This window comes from Saccopteryx bilineata, chromosome 3, assembly GCF_036850765.1.
Source record: "Saccopteryx bilineata isolate mSacBil1 chromosome 3, mSacBil1_pri_phased_curated, whole genome shotgun sequence".
Classification (NCBI taxonomy): domain Eukaryota; kingdom Metazoa; phylum Chordata; class Mammalia; order Chiroptera; family Emballonuridae; genus Saccopteryx; species Saccopteryx bilineata.
The window spans coordinates 213138146-213153169 of NC_089492.1; the positions used below are offsets into that span (position 1 = coordinate 213138146).

Consider the following 15024-nt stretch of genomic DNA (forward strand, 5'->3'; position numbering starts at 1 on the left):
CTGTTTAGGTTTTCTGATTCTTCCAGATTGAGCTTTGGAAGATTGTATGTTTCTAGAAATTTATTCATCTCATCTAGGTTGTCCAATTTTTTGGCATATAAATCTTAATACTATTTTTTATACTCCTTTGTATTTCTTTGATGTCAGTTGTTACTTCTCCACTTTCATTTCTAATTTTATTTATTGTATTCTCTCATTTTTTCTTGATGAGTGTGGTTAAAGGTTTGTCAATCTTATTTACCTTTTCAAAGAATCAGCTCTTTGTTTCATTGATGTTTTGTATTGATTTTTTTGCCTCTATGTCATTTATATCCAGTTTGATCTTTGTTATTTTCTTCCTTCTATTTCCTCTGGGCTTTATTTTTTGTTTTCTTTCTAGTTATTTTAAATTCAGGGTTAAGTTGTTTATTTGAACTTTTTCTTGCTTCTTAAGGTATGACTATAATGCCATGAATTTCACTCTCAGGACTGCTTTTGCTGTATCCTATAAATTTTGAGTTGTTGTATGTTCATTTTCATTTGTTTCAAGGAAATTTTTTACTTCTTCCTTGATCTTTTTGTTAACCCATTCATTATTTAATAACATGCTATTTAGCCTCCAAGTGTTTGAATGTTTTTCAGTTTTTCTATTGTAGTTGATTTCTAGTTTTATGCCATTGTGATCAGAGAATATGCTTGATATGATTTCTGTCTTCTTAGATTTATTGAGACTCTTCTTGTGTCCTAACATGTGGTCTGTCCTAGAGAATGTACCATGAACACTTGAAAAGAATATGTAGTCTGCTTTGGGTACAAGGATCTGAAGATATCAATTAAATTCAGTTGATCTATTTTCTTCAATTTAAAAATGAAATATTAAGAGACTTTTTTTAAAGATAACAGTCATTCTTTATATCTCTGATATTTTGAAGAAAGAATGTAAGGTTAAAATCTCAAGATTTTGCAATGGCAGTCTTCTAATATTTTGAATTCAATTACTTTTAAAAAATTTAATGGTTTAGAAAGGATTAGAAGAAGTTGCATTAGGTTTCTGCTTTTCAACATTTTGTCTCAACAAACTTGGAATTTAAGGCATTAAATAATTGTGGGTCAGAATTCAATTCTTTGATTTAGATTTAACAAGTTATTAGAATAAAAACACAATGAACTTAGTTTGGCAACATAAATTGCAGTTTTTGAGTATTGTTGACTCAATTCATTATATTGGGTCTTTAAAAATATAAATTAATTTATAATTCTCTGAAAACTACCCCAAAGATACTTTAAACCCATGTCTTTCTAGATCTTTATAATGTAGCAATTAGTTAGGGTATTTTCAAATTTTAGCAGAGACAGAGAATAATTATCCTTATATTTTGCAGTATAATAGTTCTTTGGAAATGCAAAAAGTCAAATAGTTAACTTTAAGTATGCATCTATTCATTTGGCAAATGACTGCGAGGTGTTATTTATTCTGAAACAATAAAAATAATGTGGAAATTTCAATATACTCCATAGTAGTGCTTGAGTGTGGGATGTGATCAACCTGGTGAGACTGTCTTGACTGGATCTTTGTTCAGAAATAATTCACTTCACCTTTGGTATTTCTAAAGGTTTGTAAAAGTATAACAATTATTCATGATGTGATGATGACATCCTGTGGTTTCCCAGAGGAATGACAGCTGTATTTCCTGTGGGGTCTTTGTTCACTTTGCACACTTACTGTACTTACTGCTCCTACTTGTTTTCCCCCAACTACTTATTAAAACATTTCCTGAGATTTTTTTAGTTTAAGATAGATTTTTAAAGACAATTTAAATATATTTGCTTCTCTAGTCACTTTTCAAAGATATCAAGTCTTTAAATTTTGTTTAAGATCTCAATTTTTTTAGAAGTTATGAAGCAGTAGTTGAGGATCATAGAGTTAAGTAGTAAAGCCCCATTTACTACCATGACTTCTTTGATTTTTCAAAATTAAAATGATTGTCCAGTAAATGGGAGATTAAAACATAAATTCTGTAATAGTTTTACCATCTTCTCAGTATTACACGACTCCCCAAAAATGTGAAGGCATTAAAATCTTTTCTTTAAATTCTTAGATACTTTAATACTCAAATGCTTTAAATACAAATTCTTAAAATAATTTTTAAAAAAACTGGTCACACTAAATCATATCCACCATCGACTCAGCCTAATACCCTTTTTTTCCTTATGTCATCAAATGATACATCAAGAAAACAATCATACTATGTAACACCTTCAAACTCAATGGATAGAAACCTGCCTTCAAACATCTCTTTAACCTCTCTTATGGATCTGGTAGTCATTCATTCATGTAACTCGGTCAGTCTTAAAATAACTTCCACAAAGTTACTATTTATTGGGGAAAGCAGTACTTTTATTATCCTTGATGAACTCTTTAAAAAAAAATTTTTTTTTCCATTGATTTGAGACAGAGAGAAGGGAACAGGGAAGTCAGGGGAGAGAGTCAAGCATCTACTTGTTCCACTTAGTTCCATTTAGGTGTGCACACATTGATTGCTTCTCATGGGTGCCCTGATGGGGGGATCCAACCTGAGACCTTGGGCACCGGAGGACACTCTATCCACTGAGCAACCCAGCCAGGGCCAGTGAACTCTTTTGAGTGTCAAGGCATGCCCCTTAAGTTTAGTAAATTAAAATTTGGTAATTACGTGTATATTTATCTCATCCATACCTTTCATGATCTCCAGAGTTGGATTATATTTTTTGGTGAATTACCAATTCCTTTGAACTTTGTTACCTATTGTTTGAATTGTCTCCAGCTCAATTATTGTTTTTGATTTGAAATAACTAGTACTATGTGTAATAGTCTAGATGTGAAGTTCTAGTTAATCACGATAGTATTAAGTTCGTTGATAATTGTACCATAGTCACCAATATAAGTATCTATACTAAGAGTAGCATTAGTTGTATGTAGACTTGTGTATTTTAAATTTGCATTCTATAACTGGTTACAGAAAACATTGGTAAAAACACCTGTTTTTCACTGTTTTGTTTTTTACTGATCATAAGATGAATCCTTTAATAACCTCATGTGGAAGATTATTTACATTTTTTGCAATGTTTACATAAACATTGGAGTTCTAAAATAGTTTACTTATGCTAATATATTTTTAGAGCTTGGAGACCAAGATAGCCCAATGGAACTTGCAACTGCAAAAAAATAAGCATGAGATTGTAGCAATGAAAGAATCAAGTAGGCGAAAGGCTATCGCCCTGAAAAAGGCATCTAAAGTTTACAAACAAAGGTTTGAACATTTTACTGGAGACATTGAAAACCTTACTTCCCGGATTAGAGATCAGGTTAGTGTATACATTCTTTTTTACTGAACTATTTTATGTACTTGATTTATGTAGTTAATGTCATGATGCTTAATATAATAACTTTATTCTTTTTTTTTTTTTTTGTATTTTTCTGAAGCTGGAAACGGGGAGAGACAGTCAGACAGACTCCCACATGCACCCGACCGGGATCCACCCAGCACGCCCACCAGGGGGCGATGCTCTGCCCCTCCGGGGTGTCGCTCTGCCACGACCAGAGCCACTCTAGCACCTGGGGCAGAGGCCAAGGAGCCATCCCCAGTGCCCGGGCCATCTTTGCTCCAATGGAGCCTTGGCTGCAGGAGGGGAAGAGAGAGACAGAGAGGAAGGAGGAGGTGGGGTGGAGAAGCAAATGGGCGCTTCTCCTATGTGCCCTGGCCAGGAATCGAACCCGGGTCCCCCGCACGCCAGGCCGACGCTCTACAGCTGAGCCAACCGGCCAGGGCCAATAACTTTATTCTTAATATTACTGGTACTAGAAAAACTACTTAGTTTTTTATTTTAGTCTTTATTTTGAGAGATTATATAAAATGTCAATTTTATATATTGAGTTATATCAGCATTTCCTTGGAAACTTTACTTAAAGACTATGTTAAATGTATCTCAAAGCTTTTATGGCTAATTAAGGGTAACATTTCATACACATTCCCCTTTGGAGATATACAGTATATATTAGCATATTAGAGGCCCTGAGAAGATTTTAGTCAAAGTGAAACAGTTTAATGAAGGGTATGGAACTCAGAGTTTCCCATCACTTATTTAACCACAGAACTCTTCTTTTACCCACAAAACAACTCTTGGAACTGATTCTGAGGAACACCAGTTTGGGAAATGCTGATTTATGTTATTAGACCATATGATTTTATTCAGTAGTTCTTTAAACTCTGTAATTCATTTAAAATCATTCGCTGACGTAAACACACCATGTGAAAATTATCTTTGCGTGTAGCACAAAGTTGAAAATGGACTTAGTGCTTTGTTGTTTTTAATGAATTATTATAGTTATTCAAATACCAATTAATAAACTATTTACTCTTTTTAATGTCTCACTGGTAGCCCACCTCTTAGAACCTTATGTTAAGACTTAAAGTTAAGACTTACAGAATTACATATTAGAGGTTGTAAGGAATGAAAACAGACTTGCACAAATGCTTATGTAAACAAAACAACTTAATTATAAGCTCAAGTGTTAACATTTTAAGACTAATATTTAACTTTTACCTACATTCGGAAGAATTTAACTAGATAAAAGGATTAAGGACTAGGTTCAAACTGTAGAAAGCTGTAAAACAAGTTGAATGCCAGAAAATATTCTTGAGTGATAAAAACCAGTCAAGTCATTAATATTCTTGGGATTTTCCTATTTAAATAGTGTCACATCACCCATGCCCCAGGTTATGTAGCAGAGAAAGGCTCCTCCTCTTGTTAACGTTGTGACTTTGGGTAGGATACTTAAACCTCTCTAAGCTTCACTTTTCTTATCTATAAAATAGGGGATAATAATACTGCTTGTCTCACATGATTGCAGGGGGGAAAAAATTAAATAATATATGTCATAACACAGTGTATGGCCATACTGCAGTTTGTAACATTAGCCTCCTTTCTGTCCCTCTAATGCGTGGAGTTTGTGTCACTATTTTGTTTGCTGTTGCCTTTGGCTGTAATGTTCTTCTTTGGCTCACACTAGCTGGTTTTATTTTTCTTTTTAAATTTTATTTAGACAATTAATTTTAACAGGGTGACATTGATCAATTAGAGTACATAGATTCAGAGAAAACATCTCCAGATCATTTTGATATTTGATTATGTTGTATACCCATCACCCAAAGTCAAATTGTCTTCCGTCACCTTCTATTTGGTTTTCTTTATGCCCTTCCCCTCCCCCACCCCTAGTAACCACCACACTCTTGTCCATGTCCATGAGTCTCAATTTTGTGTCCTACCTATATATGGAATCATACAGTTCTTAGTTTTTTCTGATTTACTTATTTCAGTATAATGTTATCAAGGTCCATCCATATTGTTGTAAATAATCCAATGTCATCTTTTCTTATGGCTGTGTAGTATTCCATAGTGTATATGTACCACATCTTCTTTATCCAATCATCTATTGAAGGACTTTTTGATTTCATCATTCAGGTACCTTTTAAATTGAGATCTCTTCAGAGGCACCTTCTTTGACCACTCCTTTTGAAGTAGTCCCCTTTATCTATTTTTTATTTTTTAAAGATTTTTTTAAAAATTCATTTTAGAGAGAGGAGAGAGAGAGAGAGAGAGAGAGAAGGGGGAGAGGAAACAGGAAGCATTAACTCCCATATGTGCCTTGACCAGGGAAGCCTAGGGTCTTGAACTGGCGACCTCAGCATTTCAGGTTGACACTTTATCCACTGCGCTGCTGCAAGTCAGGCAGAATACTGTACTTCTGGATCTTCTGATTAGTGCTTATTGGCACTGTTGTCATTTCAGTGAGTTTGTTTTTCTGTAGAATGTAGACAGGGGCACAATGGCTATCCAGCTCACTAGGTGGATTTGTAAAGTGTAGATTCATTTGACATTTATTAAGAGTCTGCTGTATGCCAGGCATTATTCAAGGCCCTAGCAATGAACAAAACAAACAAAAATCTCTACCTCTACAAGCTTACCTTCAAAGTGGGTAAGCTACCACTATCACTTTTATCTCTTTGCTGATAATACAGTGTTTGAAGGCCAGTGGGGGTGACCTCTACAAGACAGCTTTGCATTGTTATAAAATAAGACTGCATTATTAACCTGTGGAATTACAGAAATGCAGGCAGTTTCTATGTACACCAGAGGGCATTTTCTCCTCTGATGCTTATGTGGTTGTTAGTATCTTCTATATATAAAATACAAAATGAAAACTTCAATAAATAGAAAGGGCGTTATCTTCATTAAGATTAATTAGGATACATTGTTTGAAAATAGTTACAGCAACATCCTTAAAATGTTAAGTTGAAACTGCCACTGTGTGCATATGAAATAATAGTAACATAAAGATATTAAAATTTACTTTAAAACGTTCCTGTATTCAAAGTTGTACACTGAAATTTTCTCTAACAAAAGTTCTATACTTTTAAGGATATTTCCTTGTTTATAACATATTTGTATTTAGGGTGCTGAACAAAACCAAAGTGTTATTAAATTACAAGATGAGTACTTTATGTATTTTTAGGAAGCCAAGTTGTCTGAAGCAATTTCAGCTTCCAGTGCCTGGAAAAATCATTATGAGAAAATCGTAATAGAAAAAACTGAATTGGAAGTTCAGATTGAAACAATGAAAAAGTAAGAAAAAAGTTTAGAATCTTTTTTACTGTATAGTAATAAGTGTTTTTAGTTCTTTTCATTGAGTGGTTTTTATTTTGGTTCTTCTAGTAGAGGTGTTGCCTATATTTGATACTTTCTATATATAGTTTTATAAACTTTTCTTATTCTAAAAATACAACAAAAATGATTACCCATTAAAAGTACATTGGTGTTCACATTTCAAAAATTTAAATTTGTAAATTAATATTTGTTATTTGAGGGTATGTCATCTATTATTTGCAGTAAATGTTAATACTAACTGTGTCTTAAGATGGAAGTAGTATTTGTCTATTAAACAAGAATAAGTAAAAATATACAATAAAGTTTATAATAAAAGTATAAGTGCTTTTAAAATCCTAAAATTATTGTTCCTTAAAAGGCTTTAAATGAATAACAAAGAAAAAATGATAAAAACATATAAATTTTATGCTTTGAAATTTATTGTTCATAAACTAACGATAAACCCTGAATATTTGCTTTTAAATGTTTTGTTTTCTTTATATTCTCTTTAGTAATATCACTGAAAACTAGCATATATAGTTTGCTTCTAAAGATTAATTACTGCTAAACTTGATTTGTTTATTTAACTTTGTCCTGAAATTATATGTGTGTAGATGAGAAACAGACATATTTGTGGATGATAGTTTATATGTTTTATTGAATAGCAAAGAGAATGTTATGTAACTTTTCATGGGCCTTATCAATGGGTAGTTATTTCTAATCAAGGTTACTTAGATAGTAACTTTATATAGATGAGTGCTTTCTATTTCCCTTGTTCTGTGAATTAAGTTAACATTTGAAACAGTGCACTCTACCAAAATAATTTCAAAAACACACAATGTATTATTTGAATGAAAATTTCAGTAACTTTTATAAAATATATCATTTATTTTATAAAGGCAAGTCAATAATCTTTTGGAAGATCTGAAGAAAATGGAAGAACATGGAAAAAAATCATGTGAAGAGATTCTTGGAAAACTTTACTCAATTGAATGTGAAAGTGAAACTCTGAATCTTGAGAATACAAAATTAAAGGTACTGTGTGTGTATTGTGTGATGACAGCTAAGATACTTAGTACAAATAGCTTGAAATAACAGTATGTGTAGAATAATGCTCTTATATCATTTTGTCTTTTATGTTTCTCAGAGCATTAAAGTGTCATTTTAATAGGTAACTCCTAAAAATATATACCTATCTATATGTCTGTATATAATCATTTTATGCACATATTTGTATATAGATATTAAATTTTATAGTTGTATGCAAAGATATACAGTAAAATTGTTTTCAACAGTATTAAATAAGATTTAAGAAGTTGAATAACTGTCTTTTTGTCTCAACCTTGAAAAAAATTATTAACTGTCCAGTTTTAGCAGTTAAGTGAACCATCCAAAATTACATTAACTTTAATGCATAAGATTATTTCTAGGTGTCATGGTTACGATATAATATAACCTCAGACATGGTCAGTTTGAAACCAGAAAGTATGTTCTTGGCTGCTTCATAACCAGAAAGAATTTTCCAACTCAATCAAATCCAAGGTGTGATTGGTTTGTATGTGTACCAAAGAGAAAATGAGGAAGAAGCTTTTATATTTTCTGAGAAAAAAGATATTTGAGATCTCAATCAGAGAAACATGTAACCACATGAGACTTGACTAAAAGCAATGACTTCATTTTCAGCTTTATGTTATTTTTGGAGGAGAGTAAATAGAAAACAGAAAAGAATCTGTTTATGTAAAACAAGGCCAGAGTTGGCAGTTCAAGCTGATATGGTATGGATAACCTAGCCTCTGTTTTTAGCTCTCTACTCTGCCATTCCTAGGTTGTAAAGCCCATCCTCATGATTTAAAATGGCTGCTAGAGTTCCAGCCATTTCAGCCAACATTCAAGCAACAAGATGGAAGAGGGAAAAAAGATGGATTATCTCCCTCACATCTTTTTTTTTCATCTCTTCCCCTTAGGAAGACTTCATGAAAATTCCATACCACTTGATTCTTGTACTTATTTAGGTCTATGACCCCACATAGCTGTAAGGGAGACTAGACAAATGTAGGGTACTAGTTATCCTGCACTCAAGCCAAATATGAATACTTATTATTTCCTGCAGTTTGTTCATGTTTTTCTGTATCTCTTCCTATAATTTTACTGGCCTTACCAGTTGGAATGCTATTTTTCTCAGTAGCTAAAACCTCTTTCCTTTAAAGGTCAGCTCAAAATCTACTCCCTGGATTCCCCTCCCCTCCTGAAATCTTCTCCTGTAAGCTCCCATCTTTGTATGTACAGGATGCCAGGGAAGGTGTGGCATATACTTAGCTCTCAATGAGTATTTACTAAATAAATGCTTAACATGTTTCATCCAGGAAGGGAAAATTTTATTATGTTTATTTCTTAATTTTCTTGCTGTCTTTCAGAGAGAAAGGATTAGAAGGATATTTTATTAATTATAAATCTAGTTTTTAATCTCATGGAAATAGAATTACTATTATATTACATGGGTATAAAATCATTGTTAAAGTTTATACCTTATTCTATTAATAGTACAGTATACCTTATTATAGTCTATTAAAAGTGCAGAAACATATGTTTTACAGCATTATTTTCTCGATTTTGTTTATAGATGTCATGTTTTGTTATTTTTAATTACTTTAGAATAATTTTAAGTTTTAAAGTTTCAAATTTAAAAAAAAACTAGCTGATATTGCTTCCAAAGCCCAATGACCTCCTCTGTTAGAAAGAATAGAAGTTTATTTGGAGAGGTTTTGTTTTGTTTTGTTTTTTGTATTTTTCTGAAGTTGGAAATGGAGAGACAGTCAGACAGACTCCTGATGCACCCGACTGGGATCCATCCGGCATGCCCACGGGGGGCAATGCTCTGCCCATCTGAGGTGTTGCTCTGTCGCAACCAGAGCCATTCTAGCGCTTGAGGCAGAGGCCATGGAGCCATCCTCAGCGCCCGGGCCAACTTTGCTCCAATGGAGCTTTGAAGGGAAGAGAGAGACAGAGAGGAAGGAGAGGGGGAGGGGTGGAGAAGTAGATGGACGCCTCTCCTGTGTGCCCTGGCCGGGAATCGAACCTGGGACTCCTGCACGTCAGGCTGATGTTCTACTGAGACAATCGGCCAGCGCAAATATTTGGAGAATTTTAAAGGTCTACTGATTTATAATAGAAATTTGGAAAAACAAAAAAGCACAAAAGTAAAAAACTTAACAATTACCTGTAACCACAACAAAGATAAAGTTACTATTATTGTGGCATATGTGTAATTTTGGGGGATTTTGGACTACTTCCAGTTTTTTGCAATTGTGTATAAAAACATAGGTAGTTTCTTTGAGTCTTTATGCAAATCTGTTAGGATAAATTTCTAGAACTGGAATTACATGGTGAAAGGCTCATTTTTAATGTTGGTATTATATATTTCTAACTTACCTACCATAAATGGGTTCCTATACTTTTTAAAATATTAGGCAATTTTAAAACAAATCTCTCCAGATTTGATAGGTGATCTCATTGATTGTTGGGCCTTTAAATACCATCTATATCCTAGAAGTTTTCAAATTTATTATCTCTAGCCTAGACCTTGCCCCTGACTTCCATACATATAGTCTACTGCCTACTTGAAATCTCCACTAGAATATTTAAGAGATTTCAAAGTTATGTCCAAAACAGAGCTCCTGTATTCCTCAAAATAGTTCCTCCTACATTTTTTATTGATTTGGAAAAAACTGGTGTGCATCTTCCAAACCAGGAACCTGGTCTACTTTCCAAGTCTTTTTTCAATCAGTAAATTAAAAAAATTTTTTTTAAATATGTCTTGTATAAGTCTTTAAAGTTGTTTATAAGTTTTACTAACTTTTTGAAAGCCCTAATTTTTTTAGATGGTAATTATATGCAATCAAAAATAATTATTTTATTAACTTTGGTTATAAATGAGTTATATTTTTATAATCCTATAGCATTTGATACAAATGAATTTTAATGATATATAATATTTGTTTATATATTCCTTGCTAGACTACACTTCCTGCTTTGAAGGATGAAGTTGTTTCTGTTGAAAATGAACTTTTAGAATTGCAAGAAGTAGAAAAACAACAAAAAGCTCTTACTGAAGTATATAAAACTCAGGTAACTACTGCACTTATTTTAATGTTTGTTGAATTTGATGGACAATTTAAAACACTGCACTTGTTTATGATCTAAATAAGCAGAACTAAAGAAAGGTGGAGCTATTATTTGTGATAGAACATGATATGTCCCAAATGTTTTTTAAGGTCCCAACCTAGATATATTAATAAATAGATAATTCTGCTGATTTCTGAATCAAACATTGCCTATGTATGTGTTAAATATTCCTAAAAGTAGATCCAAAATTAATTATATAGGTATAATATAAACCTTATGTATAAGCTTGTTAATCTTGCTTATATTTGTCATCTTGTATATTTAATGGTATTGATTTAGAATAATGACTTTTTTTCTAGGGTTATGAAAGACCAATGTTCTCTTTTTTCCAATGAATAAACTATAAATCAAACTTACTCCCATGTGTTACCTGAAAAGCACATATGACAGTATATATGGAATACAGCATATGTTCAATAATATTTTTTTAGAAAAACTAAGTTGTTTTGGAAATGTAGTATTCAAGAAAAACTTTATGAGAAAGATGGGATTTATGTATGCCTGTGAATGATGGGTAACAAACTGGTCAATAAAGAGTTTGATTTTATTGGAAGAGAACATTTGAATTAAAGAGTACTGAACTTAAGGAAAAAGCTTAAAGGAACATAGGGTAGGCGAGTAGGAAGGGACTGCATCTCAATGGCTTAGATGGGAAAATGGAGTCGTTAATACAGGTGTCGGGAACCTATGGCTCGTGAGCCAGATATGGCTCTTTTGATGGCTGCACCTGGCTTGCAGACAAATCTTTAATAAAAAAATAATAACATTAAAAATATAAAACATTCACACGTATTACAATCCATTTATTTCCTATCGCTTATGTTCATGGTTGCTGGTGGCTGGAGCCAATCACAGCTGTCCTCCGGGACAACACCAAATTTTTATTGGATAATGTCTAACGTACACAGGTCGTTGTATGGCTTCCATGTAATTACATTTTAAAATATGTGGCGTTCATGGCTCTCTCAGCCAAAAAGGTTCCTAATCCCTGCGTTAATAGATATCCAGTTAGTTATCCAGACCAGAGGTGAGAATGGAGGCTGTGGTGGTCTGCAGCACATTCTATTGAGAATGTCAAACAACCAGCTGTTGTTTGTTCATCCCAGCTGGTTGTTTGGGTTTAATCCCTTAGTAGAAATAGTAGAGGTGAGTTACCATATTCTAGACTCCAGGCCTTGTTTAAAGTGCTCAGTCAAATATTTTTGAGCAAATTTTGAGCAGGAGGGTAAAATAAATGGTATGGGAGCTGGTTTGAACCAGAGACTGATTCTTTAAAGGGACATTGATCTACAAATAGAAATCAATACCTCTCTAATACTCAGAGCTCAATCAAAGTGTCTAGATATATTGATGAGAAAAGACAGGTAAATTATAAAAGGGTTGTGGATTAGAAGATAGTACTGATTCTCATATTTAAAGAAGGAGTAATGTTAGATAAACATCCTGAGGTATTGATAGGACACTAACAATTTATTAAGATTGAAAGTTGAAATATTTAACTTTTTATTTCACACTATGGCTCTAATATAAAATAACACATATCACTCTAATAATATATTCTGTTTTCAGATACAAAAGTTGCAAGAAGCAGCTAAAATGGTGAAAAGCAGATGTGAAAAATTGCTAACTGAAAATAATCTAATAACAAAAAATAAAAATAAAAAAATAGAGAAGGTAAGTTTGACATTTTAAATAATAAAATAATGTTTTACTTATGTTTTATACTTTATGAATATTATACAAATATCTTCACTGTGGTCCTTTTCTGAGGTTAGACATAAGAATTAGCTGTTCTCAGTCTCTGTAGGAGTTTGTTTTCTGAGGAAATAATGTTTCTTACAGGCTTGAAGTATTTGTTTGTATGAATGTTTTTTCACTTTTTTCTTAATATTTGGAAAATAACATAAACATTTAATCTTCTTATTCAAGAGCAGATTTAAATAGCTCAAAAATGGTTATCACTGAGCTTCATCGACCATAACTATGTAAACTTGAATGCCTCTTATATTTTAATCTCACCTTGTTTTTTTGGTACTAAATCTTTTGTGTCTATAAAAGCAAAGTTAATATTATCTGCTAAATGCTTTGTCGGAAGAAAAATAATATTATTAAAAAAAAACAACTCATCATTTCCTTTTTTCACCGTATTGCAACAGAATAAGAAGAAGGCCAATGTTGGCAAGTTATGATGTTTTTGTGAATATTTTTAAGTTTATAAATGAAACCCCATCCCTTTTGGGTCTTTTCATGTTGTTTCATAAGGAAGCAGTGAAAGCCATAGGATGCTAGCTCCTGGTCATGGGATGTTACTCTTCAGTTCCAACTGAGTGTAATGAGGTGACTACTATCTCTGGATTTTCTCCACACTTTTTGACTGAGAAGTTAAGTGAGGCACCAGTGTGAAGAGGTCAGCCAGAGCAGGCATTCTGCTTGGTAAACAGAGATAGATAACCCATCAAATGTGCAGCTTACTACTTTCTTAGAATTACTTTTCCTACTTTTGGCAAACTACAGAAGAAATCATTTCATGGTTTTTGGTTTCTTTTTCTCATGAGATATACCATTGAAAATGTCTTCTCTTTTGCTAGGCAGCACTCTAAATAATAGCCTACTTAAAACACCTGTTCAAAAGACAGATGGCCCTGACCTGTGGTGGCACAGTGGATAGGACCCCAACCTGGAGCACTGAGGTTGCCGGTTCAAGACCCCAGGCTGGCCCAGTCATGGCACATATGAGAAGCAACAGCGAGTTGATGCTTCTTGCTCTGCCTTTCTCTCATTCTCTCTGTCTCCCCCCTCTCTCTAAAACTCAATGAATAAAATCTTTAAAAAATTCAAAAGGCAAATGGAACAGGAGCCTGAGTTTTTCAGATACTGTGGTGTCACAGTGGTTTCTTACTGATATTAAATCAGAAAAGTCATTTTTTAGGTGAAATTCTTTCACCATTCTACTGTTTTAAGTCTCCTGGTTTTCTCATGGGCTCTTAGAGGTTTGGGGAGGTGCTTTGTCCCGGCTCTATCTTTTGTGACTAAGAATGCCAGATGTTGCATAGTAGCTCTAGGACTAGGTGGTTCCTGTGTCAGGGAAAGAGTCTAGCCCTTGCTTTTCCTCCCCTTAAAAATCCTAATTGGTTATTTTTTCTTCATTAACAGTACAAGCATGTGTTAAGGTTGCTTCCTGTCACCTCTCTACAAAACTGCTATAGTGAAGAACTGCAACAGCCAAAGAGATTAACATAGATAAAAGCGGAGAGATTTATTTCATAATCACATTAATGATCAAATAGTCTACTGAGGACAGATCATACTAGCTATCTTGAAGTGATATACAGTAAACCTCACCAATTTGGACTAAGACAAGTACAGCAAGGCTGCTCTATCTGAAATAATTGAGTTATCAGGTTGAATGACAAAAAAATGACAGTTATTTTAGATTGATGGCTGGGGAGTGGTAAACCACCGTACCAGCTTTATCAATAATATCTATTCTGGAATATAAATGACAGGAGTCAAAAAGTTTCTTTTCCTAAATAAACATTCTCCCTGCAAGCTAATATTGCTATATTCATTTATTCCACAAACTTTTTTAAAATTAGAGTATAGCCTACTTTTGAGTTATGTGTTCTTATTTAGCAAAGTCTAACTTAATGTTTGTTCATATTTATTTGGTGGAATCTTTTCATTGAAAACCATTCTTTCTAAAAGATATATCATACTATAAGCATATCTAGTATTTAAGATAGTAAAAACATTAATGCTGAACGTGTGATCTTACACTTATTTCTCTAACGCTACAACTCAGATGAGAGGCCAGATGGAGTCTCGTCTGAAGGAGCTGGAGTGCGTCCGCGATTCCTTGGCGGTGGCCGAATGGAGGCTCCAGGAGTGTCAGGAGAGTCTGCAGCTCTGCAAGGGGAAATGTGCAGGCCAGGCACACACCGCTAGGGAGCTTCAGGGCCAGGTGTCCAGCCCTCGTTCTTACTTTTTCTAGATGTGCTAATGAAATGCTTACAAATGATTTTACCAGTTGAGGGCACTCATGTCAGGGGTTGATTTCTGTTACTCCCATCTAAATCAGATGAAAGTACCAGTTTATGAAGATACTGGTAATATGATTTTGCAAGCTATTCTTTTAGTATTTTATAGTAAAAAAATTAGCAACCAGGATTGCTGATTTAC

At 33.4% G+C, this 15024-nt stretch overlaps 1 protein-coding gene across 13 annotated transcripts in view; it reads left to right on the forward strand.

Annotated features, from left to right (window-relative positions):
• Positions 1-15024, forward strand: part of ODF2L (outer dense fiber of sperm tails 2 like) — a 78475-nt gene that overhangs the window by 44359 nt on the left and 19092 nt on the right. For 10 of the 13 annotated variants that reach the window (XM_066268745.1, XM_066268753.1, XM_066268750.1 and 7 more), the window contains 6 exons: positions 3139-3324; positions 6533-6642; positions 7563-7698; positions 10678-10788; positions 12415-12519; positions 14648-14806. In XM_066268745.1, the coding sequence (XP_066124842.1) occupies positions 3139-3324; positions 6533-6642; positions 7563-7698; positions 10678-10788; positions 12415-12519; positions 14648-14806 (807 nt within the window). The remainder of the gene's footprint in view (positions 1-3138; positions 3325-6532; positions 6643-7562; positions 7699-10677; positions 10789-12414; positions 12520-14647; positions 14807-15024) is intronic. The other 3 variants (XM_066268754.1, XM_066268756.1, XM_066268755.1) reach the window with 2 other exon arrangements.